This window comes from Mus musculus, chromosome 4 (assembly GCF_000001635.26).
Source record: "Mus musculus strain C57BL/6J chromosome 4, GRCm38.p6 C57BL/6J".
Taxonomy (NCBI): Eukaryota; Metazoa; Chordata; class Mammalia; order Rodentia; family Muridae; genus Mus; species Mus musculus.
This window is the reverse complement of record NC_000070.6, coordinates 59008059-59033214: the sequence shown is the minus strand read 5'-3', so window position 1 is coordinate 59033214 and position 25156 is coordinate 59008059. Positions and strand designations below refer to the sequence as shown.

General features: G+C 42.9%; 1 protein-coding gene across 3 annotated transcripts in view; it reads right to left on the bottom strand.

Moving 5' to 3' along the window:
- Positions 1-7641: 7641 nt before the first annotated feature.
- Dnajc25 (DnaJ heat shock protein family (Hsp40) member C25) overlaps positions 7642-25156 on the bottom strand; it is a 30775-nt gene continuing 13260 nt past the window's right edge. For 2 of the 3 annotated variants that reach the window (XM_006538276.4, XM_006538275.4), the window contains 4 exons: positions 19360-19583; positions 15393-15545; positions 12686-13156; positions 7642-10654 (listed from right to left, as the gene is read on the bottom strand). In XM_006538276.4, the coding sequence (XP_006538339.1) occupies positions 10532-10654; positions 12686-13156; positions 15393-15515 (717 nt within the window). In that variant the 5' untranslated portion in view covers positions 15516-15545; positions 19360-19583 and the 3' untranslated portion in view covers positions 7642-10531. The remainder of the gene's footprint in view (positions 10655-12685; positions 13157-15392; positions 15546-19359; positions 19584-25156) is intronic. The other variant, NM_001033165.3, reaches the window with a different exon arrangement.

The window sequence follows — 25156 nt, the reverse complement described above, 5'->3', positions numbered from 1 at the left end:
GTAGAAAGAATGGGTCAAAGAGTACCAATATTTATGCCAAACATGGTAGCACATGCCTGAGATCCCATGACTTCAGTGACTTCAGAGGCTGAGGCAGGAGTGACTGAGTACAAAGATAATGTGGATTAGAAGTCTCTGTCTCTCTTCTTTTCTTAACTTTTTTTCCAAGAAAGTTTTTTGTGAGGAGCCGCCCTCACATTTGCCATTATAAGATGGCGCTGACAGCTGTGTTCTAAGTGGTAAACATAATCTGCACACGTGCAGGGGCAGTTTTCCCGCCATGTGTTCTGCCTTTCTCGTGATGACAACTGGGCCGATGGGCTGCAGCCAATCAGGGAGTAATACGTCCTAGGCGGAGAATAATTCTCCTTAAAAGGGACGGGGTTTTGCCATTCTTTCTCTCTCTCTTGTTCTTGTTTTCTCATTCTTGCTCTCTTGCTTTTCTTGTTCTTGTTCTTTTTCTTGCTTTCTTGCTCTTGCTCTCTTGCTCTCTTGCTCTCTGGCTCCTGAAGATGTAAGCAATAAAGCTTTGCCGCAGAAGATTCCGGTTTGTTGCGTCTTTCCTGGCCGGTCGCGAGAACGCGTGTAAGAGTTGGTGCCGAAACCCGGGAAGAAAGAACCCGGGACGAAAAAACCCGGGACAAGAAAACTCGGGACGGGAGTTAACCATCACCGGCGCAAGGAAGATCCCTCATTCTGGAACCAGAACTGCGGGTCATGGTAATAAAGGTTCCCGTAAAACAGACTGTTGAGAAGGATTCAACTGCATGAATTCAGAACTCTTCAGCTGGGGAACAGGGTACCCATAAGTATAGCTTTACAAGGTAAGTCTGGTCTTGAACTTTCTAACGAAATTCAAGACAGTCTATCAGAAGTAAAGTGGGAAATAGCTTTACAAGGTACGTCTGGCCTTGAACTTTCTAAGGAAATTCAAGACAGTCTATCAGAAGTAAAGTGGGAAATAGCTTTACAAGGTATGTTTGGCCTTGAACTTTCTCTAGTGTTAGGAGCCTTTTTGTTCCTTTTCACGTGTTATCAAGCGGTTAAGGCAGGGCTGAAAATTCTGGATGAAATTCAGGGCAATCTATCAGAAGTAAAGCGGGGAGAGAGAGTAGGAGCAAAGAGGAAACATGGCACACAAAATAAGTATACAGGCCTTTCCAAGGGTCTTGAACCCGAGGAAAAGTTTAGGTCAGGTAAGAATACCTGGGGAGAGATTAGAAGGAAGGAAAAGAAAAAAGAAAAGAAAAAAGATCAATTAGCAGAGGTTTCTAGGAGAAAAAGCCTATACTCATCACTAGATGAGCTCAAGGAGCCAGTTCTTAGTAGTTCTGAATCAGATGAAAAGGCTATTAGGGCCTGGAAGGCGCTCTCCCGAGCAGGTGAAGCCACTGGACAACTAACAAAGATCGTCCAGGGACCTCAGGAGTCATTCTCAGATTTTGTGGCCAGAATGACAGAGGCAGCAGAGCGTATTTTTGGAGATTCAGAGCAAGCCGCACCTCTGGTAGAATAGCTCATTTATGAGCAAGCCACGCAGGAATGCAGAGCGGCCATAGCCCCAAGAAAGAACAAAGGCTTACAAGACTGGCTTAGGGTTTGTTGGGAGCTTGGGGGACCTCTCACCAATGCAGGCTTAGCGGCCGCCATCCTCTAATCTCAAAAATGCTCCATGGGCAGAAATGAATCAACGCATAGATCTTGTCCAGGAATAACTAGATGTATTATGGCAAATAGCTCAGCTGGGATGTGAACAAAAGTTTCCAGGATTGTCCGTTACTTCCATTCAGTATGAGAAATTTACTAGGGCAGCTAATTTGTCAAAAAGTCTTTCTCAGTATATGTTACAGAATTGGATGGCTGAATTTGAACAGACCCTTCGGGAATTGAGACTTACCATCATTCAGGTCAACTCCACGCGCTTGGACCTGTCCCTGACCAAAGGATTACCCAATTGGATCTCCTCAGCATTTTCCTTCTTTAAAGAATGGGTGGGATTATTTGGAGATACACTTTGCTGTGGATTAGTGTTGCTTCTCTGGTTGGTCTGTAAGCTTAAGGCCCAAACTAGGAGAGACAAGGTGGTTATTGCCCAGGCACTTGCAGCTCTAGAACATGGTGCTTCCCCTGATATATGGTTATCTATGCTTAAGCAATAGGTCGCTGGCCATTCAGCTCTTGCACCCCATGAGGCTAGTCTCATTGCACGGGATAGAGTGAGTGTGCTTCAGCAGCCCGAGAGAGTTGCAGGGCTAAGCACTGCAGTAGAAGGGCTCTGCGGCACATATGAGCCTATTCTAGGGAGACATGTCATCTTTCATGAAGGTTCAGTGTCCTAGTTCCCTTCCCCCAGGAAAAACGACACGGGAGCAGGTCAGGGTTGCTCTGGGTAAAAGCCTGTGAGCCTAAGAGCTAATCCTGTACATGGCTCCTTTACCTGCACACTGGGGATTTGACCTCTATCTCCACTCTCATTAATATGGGTGGCCTATTGCTCTTATTAAAAGAAAAGGGGGATCTGTGAGGAGCCGCCCTCACATTTGCCATTATAAGATGGCGCTGACAGCTGTGTTCTAAGTGGTAAACATAATCTGCACACGTGCAGGGGCAGTTTTCCCGCCATGTGTTCTGCCTTTCTCGTGATGACAACTGGGCCGATGGGCTGCAGCCAATCAGGGAGTAATACGTCCTAGGCGGAGAATAATTCTCCTTAAAAGGGACGGGGTTTTGCCATTCTTTCTCTCTCTCTTGTTCTTGTTTTCTCATTCTTGCTCTCTTGCTTTTCTTGTTCTTGTTCTTTTTCTTGCTTTCTTGCTCTTGCTCTCTTGCTCTCTGGCTCCTGAAGATGTAAGCAATAAAGCTTTGCCGCAGAAGATTCCGGTTTGTTGCATCTTTCCTGGCCGGTCGCGAGAACGCGTGTAAGAGTTTTTCTGTGTGTCGCTCAGGCTGTGCTGAAACTCACTCTGTAGACCAGGCTGACCCCAAACACAGAGATCTGTCTGCCTTGCTAGAATTAAGGCCAGCAATAATCTTTCATTTAAAAAGGATGTAAACATTTTAAACTTTTCCTATTGTGTTTCATGATGTGTAGTAACAATTTTCTCACTGAATGATGGGTGTCTGTTTTTATACTACAATTATTCTACAACCTGCATTGCATCTAAGGTAATGGTTCTCAACCTTCCTAATGCTGCGATCTTTTAATACAGTTCTTCAAGTTGTGGTGACCGCCAACCATAAAGTTATTCTCATTGCTATTTCATAACTGTAATTTTGCTACTGTTATGAATCAGTGTAAATATCTCTGTTTTCTGATGATCTTAGGTGACCCTTATGAAAAGTTCACTTGACCACCAAAGGGGTCATGATCCATAGGTCGAGAACCTCTGATCTAAACGACAAAAAACGGTATCTTGCAAGTTTTAAATACCTTGATATTGAAATTTCCTATATTCTTGTCATAATTTTTTAAAAACTATGTTTTCCTGTGCTTCTGCTTGTGTGTATGAGTGCCTGAAGTCAGAAAAGGGCATTAGTAACAAGGTTCTAGTTTGGCATTGTCACATACACATAACAGAAAGCTGTCACATTTTGCCAATCAGACTAACTATAATTCATCCAGACATGGCTTGTCCCAGTGCCTCAGTCTCGTGGAGACCATGTTTAATTCAATGTTCTACAGTCACTAGATCTGAGGTTCACATGTGATTTCCACAGAACTTTCATGTGTGCAGTTTACCCTATTTCGACAGTCCAGGTTGGTTTTTGACAAGGGTCTATGTAGCTCTGGCTACCCTGGAACTTGATATTTGGACTAGGCTGACCTCAAACTCAGAGATCTACCTGCCTCTACCTATCATGCCACCACACCTCACCCCAGCAGTCCCATTCACAGTGTCAGCTGCTTGTTAGCAAAGTAGGCTTCCATTCAAACAGTATTTCCAAGGTTGGAGTGTGTCTTAGTTAGGGTTTTACTGCTGTGAACAGACACCATGACCAAGGCAAGTCTTATAAAGGACAGCATTTAATTGGGGCTGGCTTACAGGTTCAGAGGTTCAGTCCATTATCAAGGTGAGAGCATGGCAGCATCCAGGCAGGCACAGTGCAGGAAGAGATGAGAGTTCTATGTCTTCGTCTGAAAGCTGCTAGCAGAATACTGGCTTCTAGGCAGCTGGGATGAGGGTCTTAAAGCCCAGTGACACTCCTACTCCAACAAGGGCACACCTACTTCAACAGGGTAACACATTCTAATAGTGCCATTCCCTGGGCCAAGCACATACAAACCATCACATTCCACTCCCTGGCCCCCACAGGTTTGTTCAAACATGAGTCTATGGGGGCCATACCTAACTATAGCATAATACAAAATCCATTTAGACCAACTTCCAAAGCCCCCATAGTCTATAACAGTCTTAACAATGATAAAAGTCCAAAGTGCAAGGTCTCTTCTGAGATTCATCCAATCAACCAACTGTAATTCCCCAAAGCAAGACAGGAAACCAGCTGGGCAAACTCCAAACACTGCATCTCCATGTCTGATGTCAAAGAGGTCTAAGATCTCCAACTCCTCTTTCATGTTTGTTAACTACAACAAGCTTCTTTTCCTGGACTGGTTCCACTCCCTGTTAGCAGTTTCCCTCAGGAGAGCCCATGGCTCTGGCATCTCAAACATCTTGGGGTCTTCAATGTTCCAGCCTGTTTCCGTGTCACATGATCTTCTGGGCTCCTCCAAAGGGCTTGCTTCATTTCTGCAGCTCTTCCCTCTGTAGCACTCTAAGCTCCAGTTGATCCACTCCACTGCTGCTGCTGTTCTTGATGATCATTCCATGGTACTGGCATCTCCAGTACACTGTGGTCTTCCACTGCAGCCAGGTTTCACCAATAGCCTCTCCCACATCGCCCCAAAATAAACCCAAAGGAAACAAACATGTTTCCAAACATAAATGCAACAGGACTGAACTAGTTAGCTCTCTAAGCTTTTTCCCCCATGTATTTGTAAAGAATCCTTTGTGCCAACCAGTGTTTAGACTCCAGGCAGGAGGTCTGATGGATGTTATAAGGCTGCAACTTATTATTATTACTTCATTATTTTATTATACATTACATCCCAACCACAGTTGTCTCTCCATCCACTCTTCCCCGCTTACCTCCCCACCTCCCTTCTCCCCCAGATCAGCTGCTCCTCCACTTCCCTTCAGGCTCCCAGGGATATTGACCAAACACAGCTTAGCAAGTTACCATGAGCCTAGGCACAAACCCTCATGTCAAAGGCTGGATGAAGCAACCCAGTAGGAGGAAAAAATACCAAAGTAGGCAAAATAGTCAGAGTCACTATGATTCTGTCAAGAGTTTTACAAACCAAGCTAGCAACCATGACATACATGCAGAAGACCTAGCACAGACCCATGCAGGCTCTGTGACTCTACTTCAGTCCCTGTGAGCCCCCATGAGCCCTGCTTAGTTGATTCTGTGGGCCCTGTTCTCCAGGTGTCCTTGTCCCCTCTAGCTCCTACAATTCTTTCCCTGACATCTTCTGCAGGGTTTCCTATGCTCCAAGAGGAGAAACCTAATGGAGATCTCCAATTTTTTTTTGGGGGGGGGGGGGGTGGTTCCTTCATGTGTTCCCATCAGCTGCTGGAAGAAACCTCTCTGGTGACAGCCGGGCGAGGCACTGATCAATAAATATAGAAAAATATCATTAAAATCATTTTATTGATTTTGTTTTCTATCCTAGGTCTCTGGGTTATCCAGCTTCAGTTCCTGGCCATCCAGCAGTGTCAGGCACGGGCCTGAAATTAGACCAGTCAATGGTCAGCCACTCCTACAGTTCTGTGCCCCCACACATCTTGCAATCAAGCATAGGATTGTAGGTTGCAGGTTTTATAGCTGAGTGTCCCATTCTCACAACTGGAAGTTCCCTGGTTACAAAAGTTGGCCACCCTTGTAGAATGCTGGGAATTTCCACTTCGTTGTTTCCACATCGCACCCCACCACTGCCCAAATGCCCTCCGACTCCAGTTGTCTCTTCCCATCACGACCCCTCCTGTCACCACTCCCACCTGGAAACTCTATTCTAGTTCCCTTTCCCAGGGAGATTCACACATCCCCCTTGAGCCCTACTTGTTACCTAGTCTTTCTGAGTCTGTGGACTGTAGCATATTGTTTACTTAACAGCTAACATCCATGTTGAAGGACATGCCATGTTTGTCTTTTGAGGTCTGGGTTACCTCACTCGATTTTTTTTTTTTCTTTCTAGCTCCATCCATTTGCCTACAAATTTCACGGTCCTGTTTTTTTGTTTTTGTTTTTGTTTTTGTATTTTAAACAACCGAGTAATACTCCACTGTGTTAATGTGCCACATTTTCTCTACCCATTCTTTGGATGAGGGACATTTAAGTTGTTTCTACTTCTGGCTGTTACGAATAAAGCTGCTATGAACATAGTTGAGCAAGTCTCTTTGTAGTAGGATAGAACATTCTTTGGGTATACGCCCAAGAGTGGGTACTGGATCTTGAGGTAGCACAATTCCCAATATTCTGAAGAACCGCCATATTGATTTACACAGTGGCTGTGTAAATTTGCACTCCCACCATCGATGGAAGTGTTCCCCTTGTTCCACATCCTTCCAACATGAGCTGCCACTCTGTGGTTTTGATCTTTGCCTTCTGACAGATTTAAGATGGAATCTGAGTAGTTTTGATTTGCATTTCCCTGATGCCCAAGGATGCTGAATGTTTCTCAGCCACTTGAGATTCCTGTTGAGGATTCTGTTTAGATTTGTACCTCATTTTTATTTTATTTGGTTTGTTAATGTCTGGTCTCTTGACTTCTTAATATAGCTTGGATATTAGTCCTCTTTAAGATATAGGGTTGGTGAAGATCTTTTCCCATTTTGCAGGCTGCTGTTTTGTCCTATTGACAGTGTCCTTTGCCTTACAAAAGCTTTTCAGTTCCATAAGGTCCCATTTATTAATTGTGGACCTTGGTGCCTGTGCTATCAATGTTCTGTTAATGAAGCTGTCTCCTGTAAGAATATGCAATCCTCACTTTCTCTTCTATCAGTTCAATGTATCTGGTTTTATGTTATCTTTGACCCACTTGCACTTCAGTGCAGGGTGAAAATAGGGACCTATTTGCATTTTTCTACATGCAAACATCCTGTTGAACCAGCACCATTTGTTAAAGGTGCTGTCCCCCACCCCCACTGTCTCTTTCTGGCTTCTTTACCAAAAACAAGGTGTCCATAGGTATGGATTTATGCCTAGGTCTTCAATTCGATTCCATTGATTAACGTGTCTGTTAATCAATGCCTATTTTATGCCAGTACCATGCAGTTTTTATTACTATAGCTCTGTACTGGTGCCTGAAATCAGGCATGGTGATACCTCAAGAAGTTCTGTTACTGCTTAGGATTGCTTTAGCTATCCTGGGTTGTTTGTTTTTTCATATGAAACTGAGTATTGTCTTTCAAGGTCTGTAAAGAATTGTGTTAGAATTTTGATGAGGATTACCTTGAACCTGTGGATTGCTTTTGGTGGGATAGCCAGTTTTACTATGTTGATCTTATTGATCCATGAAGGAATGCAACTTATAGAAACTGGAGAATTCATTACACACCAATGAAGAAAGGACTAATAGCAAACTGTAAGGAAGGCATTTATATGAATAAAACCCACAAGGTATTTTGAAGACTTCAATTACACGAATCGATGAAAAACAGGCAGCAATGAACAGCCATGCTCAGACAGCCCCACCCCCTCCTCCCTGCACTAACAGGGCTGTAAGGGCCTCAAGTCTTCTTGGGTGTCTCTAAAACGAAGAGATTTCATTTTGGTGGAAGAGTGCAGTGAAGTACAGTGATTACTGTAAGCAACGGCCTTTCTTTCCTTCATCCTGGGAATTTGAAGCACAGTGAACAGAGGGGAGGGGAAAACCCTCCATCTTTCTGTAGAGTCCACCTTGATTCATGCAATGACTGTGCCCAAGCTCTCACATAAGCAGCCCTCAGTGGACAATTCTAGAAATAGAATACAGAAATAAAAAAAGACAGACAAAAGAATATCCAAAGATAGTCTGAGTCTTCACTGGCTGAACATCTCTCTCTTCTCCTTATGAAGAGGTGTGCTAGTCAGTCTTTACTGTCAAGCTGATGACTTCAAACTAACTGTGAACAGAACCTCACTGAGGTTGGCCTGTGGGTATGTCTGAGGGATCGCCTTGATAATTGATGTAGGAAGCCCCAGCCAGCAGTACCATTCCCTAGCAAGGAAATGCTGAACAACACGAGAGGCAAAGATACATATATTCTTTCCTTACTCTTGTGGGTATGATATTACGAGGTGTTTGAGCTTTAGCCTTTCACCAGAATGATGGACTGTAACCTGCAACTGTAAGCCACAGAAGTCCTTCCCTCTACCTACTGCTTCCTGGCATGGTGTTTGTCAGAGTACCAGAAAAATACAAACAATCAGAGATGTTTGGAAAATGGTGAGATACACTAGTACTGGTATCTCTTTCTGTTCCTTATGACATAAATTTGTTCTTAGATAATAATGAGTGACAGGTGCTAACGCTGATTCTCCACAACCCTAAAGAATAATGAACACCGAGGTCAGCCTGGTCTACAAAGTGAGTTCCAGAACAGCCAGGGCTACACAGAGAAACCCTGCCTCAAAAAAAAGAAAAGAAAAAAAGAAGAATGAACACACAAACATTTCCAACTACAGTTTACAGAACTCTAAAAATTATAGTATTTCAGAAGCACAGAGCTACAAAGAGTCCTACTGACAGCCTGGTCAACTTCTATTCTTGTAATTATCAATTGAAATTATTCAATCACATTAGAATAACTGATCTTAAGTCTTTTGGCTAATTGGCAAGGGTAGACTCATGCACGTAATCTAGACTGAGCTCTGTGTGCTTGTGTGTGTGTGTGTGTATGTGTGTGTGTGCAGATACACAAGTGTGTGGGTGTATGTGGGGACCAGAAGACAGGCTTGATTGTCATTTTCAGGTGCTCTCCACCTTGATTTCTAAGACAGGTTCAGTATGAGCAGGCCACCATTGCCTGGCATATTTTACATGAGATGGTATGTGCGTGGGGAGGGCTGCAAAGTCAGTCCCCACTGTTTGCAAGGAAGCACTTTATCAACCAAGCTACCCAGTCCCTGGGCTGAAATAAATCCTTCAGCCGGGCGTGGTGGCGCACGCCTTTAATCCCAGCACTCCGGAGGCAGAGGCAGATGAATTTCTGAGTTCGAAGCCAGCCTGGTCTACAGAGTGAGTTCCAGGACAGCCAGGGCTACACAGAGAAACCCTGCTTCAAAAAACCAAAAAAGAAAAAAAAAAAAAAGAGAGAGAGAAAGAAAAAAAAAGAAATCCTTCATAGCTATTATGCTACACTAATCTTTTAAAAGTATATGCTACAAAAGCATTATGTTAATCTTTACATAGCCTACCAGGCAGCATGATGCATCACAACCATTTTATTAATATGAAGCAGTAGGGTAGATCTTGAACAGAGCACTGTATATGAGTGTATATGGTACTTTGGTAGAGTATCAGGTTTGACTCAGCCATTCTGCCATTTCCGTTCACTTCCATAAGTATAAAGACACACTTATTCCCTAGAGGATGACAGCAGCATAGCATTGCCTGTCTTCTTTCTAGTGCAAATGCACATAAGACCCTCATGTGCATTACAGTTTAATCACACAAGTAATGCAGGGAGGGAGGGAGGGAGGGAGGGAGGGAGGGAGGGAGGGAGGGAGGGAGGGAGGGAGGGAGGGAGGGAGGGAAGCAGCAAGTTGGTGGTATAAAAGACCTTTTTACAAGGTCCCCTCTGCAGAAATGTTTGAGAAAAGTTAGTCCTATAATGAGACTGTAATTGAAAACATCCCACAAGGACATGATGTAACCCACTCTCCTGGAGAGTTTCTGATCTTATCAAGAGTAGAATCACTGGGCAGGAAGTGCAGAGGTTCTAGAATACTCTCCTAGAGAATACGTTGAGTAGGCTCAAACCTGTAAGGACTACAGTAAGGACAATATGTTACTGAATGGTTCTCCTGGAGAAACTGTGTCCAGAAAGACACAATAATCTGATCAAGTGCTGTTGTCATTATTCTGTTGTTGTTTTGTAAAACTGGAGACCAGGAAAGGAGGAAAATTAGCATTATGAGAACATAAGCAAACACTCTTGAAGAAGAAACACTTCACACAGAAGTTTTAAATGGTATCTAATAAATTTCATGTCAAATTTAACTAAACATATAAAAATTTTAAATGGCAACTAATAAGTCCCCATGTGAAATCTTTTTAAACAAAATCCACAAATAGATTATAAAAATTGAACCATCATAAATGTCTTCTGTATAAAGTTTTAAGGGAAAGTAGAAATTTCTACATTATTCTGTTTAATCATATGTTTTGAACGTTAGCTACTGCTGAGAGCAGCAGGCGTGTTTCCCAAGTAACTGCTATGCAAGTGTCGTCACAATTAGAGTGTGGCACAGCAGCACCTCAGCTTCTTCAGTCGTCCACAAAGGTCAGCCGTCCAGGCCCTTCATTCTTCATCCACCTGCGGTAGCGCTTCCACCGAGGGTCATTTGCCAATTTTTTCTTTAATTCTTCCTCTTGTTCCTGCTTGTAGACCTGTGAGCATACACAACACGAAATGACTTTATGATACAGAGAGAAACCTGGAGGTGAGCGTGTTGCTCTGCTTCCTGGAGACTGACTCAAACACTAAAGTAAGTACTTGAATATCCAGAGTGAGAAAAACAAGAGCTACCACTTCTGTTTTGTTTTTGTGATGGGGTCTTGCAATGTAGCCCAGGCTGGCCTGGAGCTTGCTGAGTAATTCTGACTAGCTTTGAATTAATAATCCTCTGTCTCAGCCCTTCTAATGTCTAGGATTATACACAGGCAAATACCATCCTTGGACCTGGCCTGGATTAACAATTTTTTTCCCTAACCAAGGAACAAATTGGCCTTATATATATATATTTGCCTCCAAACTGAATTTAAATCTACTTTTCAAAGATAATTATTAGGTATTTTTTTCTCTAAAGTTATCAAAAAAAAGTTGTATAAATCACATAGGTTAAGAATCAATTATTTCTTAAAGCTTTAGTCAACCAAAAAACTTCTTACAGTCAGTTTTATAGCCACATTTTAAAAAATTACTGCTTTCAAATATTGTAAGTGATGACCAATAAAAACCTCATAATATAATAATTCAGCCCAATACAATGATGATGAAAAGTCAGGGTTTATAATAAAAATCTTTCAAAGTGCTGTGGTTGTGTGTGCACGTGTGGATGGTGGTGATCATGTGTGTGCTTATGAGCACGTGGAGCAAGCAGAGGTGATAAGACTTTTTTCCATCAGCCCTTCAGCCATCATCAGCCTTTAAAACAGGCTCTCTCACTGAGCCCAGAGCTCATGGATTTGGCTGGCTGGCTGGCTGGACAATGAGCACCCAGGATCTACTTGTCTTCACCAAATTCATGCGGTTTCTGAGAGCCCAAGCTGAAGCCGTCATGTCTGTGAGGCAGGGACCTGACCAAGAGCTACCCATCCCTTCAAATAGTATTAAGAGCTAAATTATTGTACATTACCTCCCATTTTTAGGTAATTTATATACAGGAATATATTTACTTGCTAAACATCTGACAATTTCTACTAATTTTGTTCTCAATAAAAACCTATCTTGAACATTACATACAAAATGAAGCTGACTACAAAAGAACACAACACCTAATGTTTCTTAAATTGCTGGAGAATCTTTCGTGAGCTCAATGCTTACATTCTTACATTAGCCAACCACTGTCTCCGTAATACAGGCCACTGCAATTGCTGGAGCCTTCAGCACTGTGGCTAGATAGCTGAGCTCCTCTGAATAACTTCTGTAGCTGATAATATAAAAAATAATACTTAATGATAAAATGGCCCAGGTTTAAAGACATTACAATAACTTGTTTTGAACTGAAAGCAAATAACATTCCAAAATGTGACAGTACTATTCAGAAGATTCTATTTTAACAAAATTTATTTTTTTTCCCCTTCTTTTTCTGTTTTCCTTTTTGGAAAGGAAAATTTTAATTAGTGCAAAGAACAGAAATCACCAAAACCGCCTGTGCACAGGCCACTGCACTGCAACCTGACAGTTAGATCCCGTGCACAGGCCACTGCACTGCAACCTGACAGTTAGATCCCGTGCACAGGCACTGCACTGCAACCTGACAGTTAGATCCTGTGCACAGGCCACTGCACTGCAATCTGACAGTTAGATCCCGTGCACAGGCACTGCACTGCAACCTGACAGTTAGATCCTGTGCACAGGCCACTGCACTACAATCTGACAGTTAGATCCCGTGCACAGGCACTGCACTGCAATCTGACAGTTAGATTCCGTGCACAGGCACTGCACTACAATCTGACAGATTACTCTTAGTTTTTCACCAAGATTAGCTGATTAGTATGTTTTAAGTACTGCTTTAGAAAAGAAAAAGCAAAAAAACAAATTTAAGTTAAATACCCATTGTCCCACTATAAAACACAGCCACTTTTTCAATAAAAGTAGGAGCTGCAGTCATCTTTGAACTCTGGGACTTCTGAAGTGACACTATGGACCTGCAGTGTGGCAGAGAGCATGTGTTGGGGGCAGCCACTGGCACTCACCTCATAATTCTCCTTTATCCAAAGCTCCCGCTTGAGAAACATTTCTTTCTGATGGTCCTCCAGGCTGTCAAACTGAGACTGGGACATCTTCATAGACTTCCGGATAATGTAAAGTCTCTCTTCCTCCCCGTACTCTTTGCCTTTGATGTTAAAGTTATAGATCCACCTACAATACCAGGCTATATAAGAGCACAGGTGAACAGGGGCGAGGATGACCTGAAACAAGAGGAGGTCCCGAACTTGGGGTTTCTGGTAGCCCCCCTTTATGTCTATTTTACTTTTTATAATGTTCTTTATGATGTTCTCCTCCTCATCACGGATTTCTTCTTTGGACTTCTTGTTTTTCCCTTTTTCTTTGGCTTTTTTGAGCAGTCCCTGCTCCTTGGCGATTTCTGTTGCCTGGATGCGGTACTTGGGCACTGTGGCTAGGTAGCTGATTGCTTTATTGTAGCTATTCCACCAGCTGAAATACTAGAACATAAAATAAATAAAAATAAGTCACTTTACTAGCAAAGCTCATCAAAAGAAAGCCACAACAGAAATCCCTGTGAATGCCCCAAGAAACCCAGCCGACGGAAAGCGGGAACCTCAGACAGGTGTGCTGTCTCCTGTTCGAGCCCCAGCCCTTGGCGGGAGGCAGGGGGATCAGGAGCTGGAGACCAACCAAGGCAAGGTAGAAAGAACCTATCTCAGAAAACCAGTAACAGCAGTGACCTGGAAGATCTTCATTAGTAAAACACCTCCCTTCCCTTTGCCTGCCAGAGGAAGACTAAACTGCATAATAGCTAGGAAGACATTGGTTTAAAACTGGACAGGGTGTGGTCTCAGGAAACTATTACTTTTTCTCTTTCTTAAGCCATCTACACGTCTGACAGGAATGCTTACCATATTCTAAAACAAAGACTCAGGTATATTTGAACTCTATGCATTTGGCTCTCATACAGCACACACATGGTTCAGTTCCCACACGAGTAACACCCTGGGATCTACCAGAAACAGCAGGAAGAAGAGGAGGGCAATACTTCTACAAATGCTAGTAGTTGAAATATACCACCTCGGTGTTTAATAAGAATTTTTCTTATATAAACCGAAAATTGTTTCTAGCAGTTAACCTAGAGAAGCAATCTCCAGGGCTAGAGAGAAAGCTCAAAGATTAAGAACACATTATCTCCTTGCAGAACACCTCCGTTTGTTTTCCAGCTCACACAACTATAGGGAGAATGTCTCGTGTACTGAGTGGAAGTAACACCTGTCAATAAAAAGCTGATGGCCTATTAGCAAAAGGCAGGAAGCAGAAAGTGGAGTTCCGAGAGAGATTGGAACTCTGGGAGATAGCCAGAATTGGAAGATTCAACACCCAGACTCAGAGAAAGTTGGACGTATGAAACCGAGGAGAGGGAAGCAGCCATGCTGCAGCCATGCGATAGTATAAATGGATTAACCCACTTAGGAGCTTGTTAGGGAGCAAGCCTAGGCATTAATAACTCATAAGTCTCCGTGTCATGATTCGGGAACTGAGGCAGACACATAAGAAGCCCAAACGGATACATACAACCGCCTGTAACTCCAACTGCAGGAAATATGACACCCTCTTCTGGGCTCCACAGACACTAGGCACACTGGTGGTTACACACACCTGCATACGTGCAGGCAAACACAGATACGCATAAGAATAAAGCCTTTTCAAAACTAAAAGTAGTTCTCAAAGTTGCTGACTGTTTTCTTCCTGAGGAGCCCTCTCCCTCCAGACGAGCACACGATAGGCGTGGCTAGCTCAAGACATCACTCCAAGCTGAACTCAGACTCTGTGGTAGTTTAGAACCACACCAAGAGTTCCTCTATCTCCTTGAATGTGAGCAGCGGCTCCTCCGGGGATGCAGGACCGTGCGATGTTTGGGAATGCTAATGAAGGCAAGCACCGCTAGCATCAATCAATGGGAAGCCAGCCTTATTAGGCCATGGTCAAGGTGTTCTTAACTTTTCCCAAGTTTATGAGAAATCACTGAAAAGTCTATAAAGGTGATGATATGATCTGGCTGTTATGTGGTAGCCAAATACTCTTAGGAGGGAGAAGAGAAAAAATGTTTCTTGTTTGTTTTATAGTATGCAATATTTGAGGCGGTTTGAATGGAAATTGTCCCTGTAACTTCAAGTGTTTGATGGCCCTGTTTGGGAGGGTCTGAAACAGGTGTGGAGCTGTACTAGAGTAAGTGCAAGCCTGCGGGTGGGCTTTGAGAGTGTGTAGCCTCGCTCCACTTTGCCATGATGAACTGTGGTGAAAGTCATCAGCCGGCTTCCTCCTCGGGCCACCTGCTACCATGCCTCCTCACTGTGAGGGACTCCCTCTGGAACTGTAGGCCACAGCTAATTCTTCCTTCTCCAAGTTATTTTTGTTCTGGTATTTTATCACAGCAATAGAAAAACAACTGGTAGACTAGTCACCACTAGTTCCTTAGACTCCCTGATGACAAAGCCTCTCCTGCAGGGGCCTTGGAGAGGGTGTGCGCATGTGTAACACACGTGTGTGAAGAGACGCATCATGTGATACAGCACAATGCATAATGAATATGTACAATTAAAAAATCCTAAAAAAAACAAATCTCAACTGGAAACCAATTTACAAAGTATATTTATAATACAGATTTAATGGCACTAGGCAACAAAAATATATTTACACACAGAACTATATATATTCACGAATACACACCTGAAACATTGAAATGGCACACACACTGACCAAAATCACCACCCTAACGTCCACTTTTGGGGCCAGGCGCCTGCTGTAGTAGTGGTAGTAATGGCTATAGTATTCTTCTGGGTGATCCAGCATGTAGTCATAATCCTTCCGTGTTTCTTCATCCTGGGAAGTGAAGAAGATGTGACGTTACATGGTATTTCATTAAGAGCCTCAGTCTGTAATCTGTTAACTTTAATAAAATATCAAGTCAAAAAACTTTCCAATACTCTTAGAGGCATGTATACCAACCTTATGTTAGATATAAAGACAGAATAAAAGCATTCCCCAAATTCTTTAGAATTATTAGTATTCTTGGAAAACTCAACATTTTAACAACAAATTACCTTCAGCTAACACTATAATACAATGCAAAGTTCCTGTAACTTCAGGACATTCTGACACTTATTCATAAACCACAGAAAGAAAATATGGCTCATCTACTACTATTTATATTCAATCAAGTTCCAGCTTTGCCTAGAAAGTTTTCTGCTGAAAGCAATGATTAAGATAGCAAAAAACAGGTAAAGCTAGTCTGTACCTAACCATCTCTAGAACACTGAGACATCTCTGAGATAACACAAAGGTCAAAGTCTAGATGTGTGGCCTTTCTCTGAGCTTCATTCTTTCTTTGTAAAAAAGATACCGCCTGTCTTAATCTTTCCCATGGCTGCTCTGCTATCAGAGGACACTGCACAATCCCCTTGAAGATGTGTAGTACTTACTATCATAAAACAGTGACAGAGCCACCTCATAGATAAGGTAACCTATCTCTCTTATTCATATAGATTCTGACCAAAGAATTCTGAAATATTTTAGGGATGCATGTATTTCTTTTTGTTTGTTTATGATGTGCGTGGGTTTGCATGTACACAAGTTTGTGTGTGTGTGAGTAGAGGCATGTGAGTGCCACAGCAGGTGTGGCCATCAGAGGACAACATCCAGGGGCAGTCCTTACTTGCCACCTTGTTTGAGACAGACTCTTCCTGTTCGCTGCTGTGTGCACCAAGCTCGATGACCTGCATGCTTGCAGGATTCTTCCATCTCTCCCTTCCATCTCACTTCCTTCTACAGTGGGAGAAGCCTGAAGCCTGGGCTTACAGGCACACAGCACCACAGCCTGCTTATGTGGGCTCTGGGCATCTTACCTCAGGGCCTCATGCTTACACAGAGCAAGCACTTCCAATTCCCTCAGCATCTCCCATCACAGTAAACACTTAAAATTTTCTTATGTAGTCAGTATCTAACAGATAAACACTCTATTGAGCTACCTTGGATAAGATTCAGTTTTATCTCAAAAGAAACCTAATTTTCAACTTGTCCCATTTTACAAAAATGGTAAAGACTAAGACAAAGTCAAAGTCTTTTCAAAGTTTTCTATATGGTGTGTAATAGAAACCATTGCAAAATAATGATAAGAACCTGAGAGGTGCCCTTCTAGTTTAAACTGCTCATCCCATCAAGCGGTACTGAGTGCCTTGTTACTGTGGGCAAATGCCCTGGGTCTGTTTAGGGCTTGTCTCCTTTTGAGTCCTGCAATATCTATCTTCTTATAATTAAAATAACAAGTTGGCTAATGATAAAATCTTCCCTGTGTTTACTAAAATCATCATGTGTTATTTTCTATAAAACAAACAAACAAACACCCTCTGAACTTATGGCTGGGGAGATGGCTCAGTGGTTAAGAACACTGCCTGCTCTTCCAGGGGTCCTGAGTTCAATTCCCAGCAACCACATGGTGGCTCACAACCATGATGGGTTGTAACTATAATGAAGTCTGGTGCCCTCTTCTAGAGCACTCAAATATATTAAATAAATCTTTTTTTAAACCTCTGAACTTTAGTAAGAGTGCTCAATAAAAGTTATCCCACATTTTTCACACTTAAAATATTTTAAGTCTCGCTAGTGTAGGAACGCTAGTATTGCGTAGTCACAGGTACCTTTAAATGCTGTCCGACACCATGTGGAGGGCCAGGATAAGAACTGTCTGTTACGTATAAGCAAGAGTGGGATCAGGCTGACGAAGTCTTCAAATTCACGCATGTACATTCTCATGTCAAAGGGCTTTCTCATGGCAGGCTCTGCCATCAAGGGACTATTCCTTACCAAGCCGCAGCTCCTAACCTAGGAAGGGGCCATCTCTACAGCAGTCACACAGGCAGCTCTGAGCACAACTCTTGAGGGGTCTCACTTGATTCTTTAAGATATCTTTATAGAATTTCCCTCTTCTCCCACCATGTTTTTGGTTCTGGTGGCTAATTTTATAGAAATGTCCCCATTAGGCCTGAAACGTGATTTTAACCCAAGTTTCCAATGCTGACCTACTTTCTGAACTGCATCCAAGCAAGAACTCTGTGCTCCAACTAGATTCATGTCATTTTGAAACTAAATGCCACACTGAAATCGGATTCCAGCCACCCTCTGCCAACAGTCTCCAGAGCCCTCTGTCCAGCTGTTGGGTTGTTGCACTCCTAGTTGAAGCATAGAGCAAGGTCTTTGAAACCTGGTATATGGACACCAATGTGTATGGCTATTCACTCTTCTTTCTCCTCCTCTCTAAGTGACGCTCACATTCAATGGAACACAGATGCCACTCTTGCTAAAGCATTACATCCAGACCTTCCCCAGTGTCACCATCTTCTTATGACTCCAGGTACTGGACTCCTGAGAGCGTGGTGGCCAAAGCTCCAGCAGTGACCATGCTCACCTAGTGTCCACCTCTCCCCAGGTCTATTCCGAGCTTCCTAAGGCCTGACACTACACAACACTAGAAAAGGTCACAGGGCCAAAACTAACTTGTCTTAGGATGGTGTCTTTCTCTAAGGGGTACCACAACTGCATGTGCCTGTCTGGTTTTAGAGAGCCAAGCGCTGGCCACCTCCGAGCTGTATCATTTATTCATCTCTGTATCATTTATTCATCTTACTTAACTCTCGCTGCAAAGCCTTTTTGTTCTTCTACAAAATGAAAATAATATTTGAGTGAAAGCATTCATGCAATTTAAAAAATATTGAAAGTTGGTACAAAGTTCTCTCAATAGACAGGGGTAAAAATCCTATTTTTCAGTAACCTACAAAGTTTAAGACACACAGCTAACAAGAACAAATAGGCAAAGACAGAACAAGAAGGCTTATCTTTCTTTTAGGGGACCATACTAGAGAACTAAGGTACATTATTAATGTAATAGCTTTCCCCTATAAAACATCTTAGAAACGAGGTTCCTAGGTTTCTCATATGAATGTTTCTTCGCGGTCAGATTTAAATTTCCTTGGCATGCAACAAGGCTCCACACCAGTCCCAACTCACCTACCCAGCTCTTACCACAGCAGACAGACAGCAATTTCTGGTTTTGGTACACTCTTCCAATGCCATGTGTTTTCTCATGTCTGAACATTTAACACTCTCTAAATTAAAGCTTATTCCTTTTGTTAGCCTTATGAGCTACTGAAAGTCATGAGTGCTGCTGCCTCAAACAGCTTTCTGTGGTGATGAGGACGAAAGCCAGGCTGTTGAGCATGCTAGGCAGTTGAGCATGCTAGGCATGTGCTCCACTGCTGAGTTACCCTCCCTCACCCCGGGAACACTCCATTACACCGAGTTCCTATTTATTATAGCACTTATCACATTGTAGTCATTAGGGTTTCTTATCCTTGAGTGGGAATTTCTTAGGAGGGAAGTGGTAGGGTGTTCATTAATCTCTATAGACCCAGGGCCTAGCTCAGTGCCTGGCAGTCAGTGTGTCATTTCAAAGCAGAGAGAGGTGTTTTAAGGTCTCCTCCTTCTACATCTTTCTCCAGCCACACAGGTCTGCAGCTCACCAGCAAGGCTGGATGAGTGTTACATCACAAAATGTCAGCTTGACAGGAGTGACTGCTTGAATTTACAGTTTATGAAAGTACGCTAATGTGGCTAAAACATGTCGAACAGTTTAATATCTTACCTTTCAATAAGGTAGTACTTTTTCTTTCAGCAATATTGTGGATCTTAAGGTCCCAGGGTCAGGAGATTCCAACTTCTTTCCAAAATCAAAACTTATACTTGTTTCTTCCTGTCCTGAGCCTCGACAAGCAGGGCAATACATTCCTGGCTTCTAATGTCTAGAGGTAAGTGGTGCTTCTGCTGGTGTCCATCCATCCCCAATCCTCTTGGGCATATGCAGGAGGACTGGAATACAACCACCGATATCTAGATCAAAAGCGAGCAAAGGCAACCCACAAGCCGAGCAGCACCAAGCCTTCCTCCTCTCTCGAAAATGACCGCCCCCGCCCCAGCAAACCATGACGTCCTCGGCTTAAAATGAGGTATGCACTGCTTTCTTTCAATCAACATGAATTGCAATGTAAGATACTGCAGACAGTTTTACATCAAAATGTTCTACTATACAGAATGGGGAAAGCATTTTCTGATGGTAAAGGACAGGAATTGAGAATATATGTAAATGTAATTAGATTTTGTTCATTCTTCAAAATACATAGTAATCTTATTAACACACACGCATGTGTGCTCACTAACACACAAACACACACACACACACACACACACACACACACACACACACACGATGATGCTTCAAAAATTAAACTTGTTCCCTTACATTTTTTTCCAGGTCATTACATCTGCTAAGGATTAAAAAACTTAACTGCTATCAGTTTTATGTTCTTTCCTGTTCCCTGTCCCCTAGTCAGTCACAAGTGCAACTATCTTACCTGTCTTACCTATCTTACCTCATTCTAATGTCTCTACAGAGTCCATGATCCAACAGCCGATGTGTAAGTGACACATCTACTTTCCCTGGCTTCTCCTACTCTCAACAGTCTTGAGCATATTCTAAATGTGACATAAACAGCTACGACTTGACAAGCTCAAACCCAAGCCTGTTCTTTCTGTCTCAGCTAATGGTATAGGTGTGTACTCCACCTGAGCTTTTAATCTTCCTCTTCTGCAAATCATAACACAAGGGATTAGCCCTGGGTTAGACACAGGGGAGATGAAAACACAAGCAAGATACAGCCTTAGCCTCAAGAGTCCCCCTTTTAGACGAATCTAGCAAACAAAAAGCACAATTTTATGCTACCAAAGAACTGAGGAACTCTGCCCAGGTCCACAGGCAGTGAGGTTCACAGAAGAGATGAAGCGAGGTAAGAACTGGGTCTTTTAAAGTGGGTAAGAAGTGTTGGAACCTGTTGCAAGCATTAGAACCAAGAGCTAAGGTACGGAAGCTCTGAACAGTGGAGCAATGAGGATATTTAGGAAGCAGTAGTAAAGAACTAGAAAGCAAGACTAGAGTTAGTTATTGTCTCTGATGCTCAAAAGTGAAATGTTTCACAGTATGAGGACAACTGCAAGAAGTATAGCTGGTTATTTTCAAGACATTTCTGCTGCAATAGTCTGAAAAAATGCAAAAAAAATCAATAAGGAATAGCTTTTAGTGATTAAGTAGAACATGGAGGACTTGTAGTTAAAGGGTATAAAACAATCAAAGGAGCCCAGTATAATGGCATACACTTTGATCCCAGCACTCAAGAGGCAGAGGCTGATGGATGTCTGTGAGCTTGAGGCTAGCCTGGACTACACAGTGAGTTCCAGGAGAGCCAAGGCCAGGCTGTGTTGAGAGAACCTGTCTAAAATAAAAATAAAAACCAACCGAAACAAACAAACAAACAAATCTAAGGAGGTACTGAACATGATATTGAAGCTTCTAATTATATATAATATGTGACCCCCGTAAGAATGAAGGACTAGGGAGCAAGCCTGGAGATTAGGGAAATGGGAAGGGAAAATGACTGGGTATACTTGTACTCTTGGGAGCCCCCAGGGCTTGTTTATTTACTACTTTGGAGAGATGTGCTTTGTTTACGAATAACCTCTTTAAAATGCCAAGACAGTAGTAACTTGTGAAAACCTGGTAATAATGCTAATAATTTGTGTTCTCAGTAAGGAAACTGTATCCAGTGAGAGGCAACTGAATACTACCTTATCAGCACATCAGCAATATTTCAGCTTTTCTCTGTTGAATGATGTCAGTATCTCATAGGTTTTCTCATCAATTAATGAGTTAGACCACACAGTCTGTGACATACACTCCTTTGGTACCTGTGTGAAAAACAGCATTCTCTTTTAAAGTTTAGCCTTTAACAGAGATAGCAAAACTACTTGTGCTACAGATAAGAGGCTGTTGAAAAACTAAGCTGGCAAAACAGGCAGGAGTGGGAGCCAACACTTAAATGTCTAAAGAGCGATGTAGTTGAGGAGCTCAGAAGGCCTGGGGAGACGGCTCCGTGAGCAGGGCCTGTGCTGTACAAGCATGAGGACCCCAACCACAAGAGGAGTGGGTGAGCATGCAGGGCTCTGCAGTCCTGATGCACAGGATGTGGGACAGAGCAGGGAGCTCCAGCTGGCTGGACTTAAATCAACTGGCTTCAGGTTCAGGAAGAGACCTTGTCTCAGAAAATAAGGTAAAGAGCATACCAGATGGTGGTGGCACACTCCCTTAATCCCACCACTCAGCAAGCAGGAAGCAAAACAAGTAGATCCCTGTGAGTTCAAGACAGCTTATTCTACAGAGTGAGTTCTAGGACAGCCAGGGCCACACAGAGAAACCCTGTCTCGAAGAAAGGACAACAAAAAATTGCAAAGCGATTAAGGAAGGAACCTAACATTAACGAAAAACCCTCAGCTTCCACATCACTCAGTTGTGTGTACACGTACCACACGTGTGCATCCGTACACGTTACTCATGCATCTGTTCACGTACACACACACCCCAAAACCCAAAGGGCTTAAAAATAGAAAAGAATACACAAAGACAGAAGCCTAAGAAAAAGTAAAGCCCAGAGCATAGGGATGAAAAGACTTAAAATTTTATTAAGAAGGTTCAGTGTGTAGTTCCATGGTAGAGTCCTTGCCGAGCATACCCAAAGCCTTCAGTTTAATCGCCAGCACCAAAAAATATTAATAATAAAAACAACAACTGGAAAAAACTAAGTAATCATTGGGAACCATGGCTAGAAAGAGCAGAGGAGCAGCAGATTCTCAAATTCCGGCGACTGAAGACCGAGGCAGGAGGATTACAGATGCGAAGCCTGCCACAGGTTTTTTTTTTTTTTTTTTTTTTTCCAAAACTCTTTAAAAAGGACACTGAGGTGGAATAGACTTATTGAGCATTGCAAGAAATTAGGGGCTGAGGACTCTGCTCAGCCTCTGCTGTAAATATACTTTCTAATTTCCTTAACACACAAAGAGATACAAAATGATGCTCAACTCCTGGAAAACATTTTCCCTGACAACCAAGTCACAAGCCAAGGACCAGAAGATTAGAGCTGTGTGCAGTAGCTTCAGTGAAGCTGGACAGTTAGTCCCAGTGCTTTGACCCCACAGTGCGCTATGCTGCTGGCTCCAGGCTGCTAAGTCAGTCACTGCTCAGGAGAGCTGCTTCCATAAGAAATGGCTTGGCCACAAAGCAACGCCTACCTATGCCTGAAAGCCTGTAGCCCCTAACACATCTCAGCACTTTCCCTGAGCTGCTCTCTGAAATGAGTATAAGACTGTGCTATTTTTCCATCTTAAAACCTATTGTAACTACTCAAACTATCAAGTTTAAACTTTTGAACAAAGCTTAAAGAGTTGAGCTGAGGGCCCAGCTCAGTTGGCAGTGCTCGCCTAGACTGCTCAAAACATGGCGTTTGACTCCTAGCATTGCACAAAAGCCGGCCTGGGGAGCTGGCTCTCAGTGGGTAAAGGGCAAACCCAGGCCCGGGGAGCTGGCTCTCAGTGGGTAAAGGGAAAACCACAAACACTATACAACAACAACAATAACGGATCTAAGAAGCAGCAGGCTCAGTGGTGCAGCACTATAGTGCTAGTACTTCTGAGGAGGAAGCAGGAGGCTCAGAAATAAGTTCGAGGTCACCTCTTCAGCTCCATAATGACTATCTCAAAAGGGGAAGAGAGGAGCAGGCTGTTCATCATCTAACCCCAAACTAAGTCTGAATCTTCTAAAGTAGTTCCCTCCCATGTATTCTACAGGTCTAGAATATAGAATCAAGAAATAGATCTATGAAAAGAAGGTTACAAAAACCTCAGTAAAGGTCTTTGCACTCTTCTTTCTATCCCAGAAGTCCCTCATGATAAACCTGCATGAGCTATGTTACAATGCCAACTACTGGGCCAGTGGAGGGATACTTGCCTAGTATAATGAGGTCCTGGATTCAGCCTGAGCAACTGGGGTTAGTTTGTCAAGTAGCCAGTTCTTGACTAAAATTATATCATGTTAGGGTTGATCAAGTGCTTTGATTAGCGGCTGACAAGGTCACACTGGGAGACATCAGAATTAAGCATCTGGTATACAGATCAGCCTCAGACAGAGTGGGCAACAACGACCCGAGTTAAGGGAAGTAAGAGAAGTTCTGTTCTAGTTTCAGAACTGAAAGTAAATGTAGTACAAATGCTATCACGCCTTTCCCAACCCATGGGAAGTCACCAACCACATCACACCTTGCGACTAACCACAGGCAGGGCCTCACAGTCCTCACAAGTGTTGCGGGTACTGATGCTCCGTCCAAGCAGACATGGGAATTAAAACCACCTTCAGGCTATGATCTATAGCAATGGTTCTCAACCCGTGGGTCTTGACCCTGCTGGTCACATATCAGATACCTTGTGTATCCGATATTCACATTACAATTCATAACAGTGCCAAATTACAGTTATGAAGTAGTAAAGAAATAATTTTATGGTTGGGGTCACCACAAAATGAAGAACTGTATTAAAGGGTCGAAGCTTAGGAAGGTTGGGAAACACTGCTCTGTAAAGGTTACTTAATGTGGCTGTCTATTACCATCATAACTATAGTAGATATTTACATATTTTCATGATAGTCATGCTTCAGTTGTGAATGGGGAGGGGGCATTTTGAGTCCATGGTCTCAGTAAATACTTAAATCCCTTATATAAGACAACACGTTTATATATAACCAATGTCCTCACTTAACAATACCTAACACAATGGAAATGCTAAGCATGCGCATGGGCAGTACACTTATTCTGAGGCAGGGTCTCAGGCAGCACAGGCTAGCCTGAAAGTTCTTGTGTAATCAAGGATGGCCTTGAACTGCTGGCCTTCCTGTCTCTCAACTTCCCAGGTGTGTGCTACCACACCAAGTTCTTACTGTGCTAGAGATCAAGCTCAAGGCCTCATGCATGCATGCAGGCTGTCTACCGACTGAGCTACATCTAGAACTCCAGACATTTCTCCACCCCTCCAGATATTTTGCATCTAAGTTTGGCTGAATCCCTGAATGAAGAACCCACAGGCACAGCTAGTTATACCAATTCCCATGAATTGCTGATTAAAATCTTCATGACTGTAAAGATTTGGAATGTTAAAATGTGTAGCCAAGTTTTCCTCCCTAAAGCAGTCTCTGGGCGCGAGGGGAGGGGGGAGTACTTCAGTCCTGGAGCCTTGAACACGCGATTCTGCAGTTGGGTTGCTTAAGTTTTCCTTCTGTCAGGAATGCCCTCTGCTGTCAACAGTGGTGACTTTCTTTCAGACCTAGCTAACAGGGTATGCTTATTTGTCTCTAATCCCCCGAGAAAAATTGCTTCCTTCTCATACTGAAATATGACCTGTAGGAAAGTATGACCACACAATAAGTATCTGTCTATTCTTAATAAAAGCTTAAAGTCAAGCTGACCCTGGGGCCTCAAACCTGTAATCTCAGCTACTTGGAAGACTAAGAA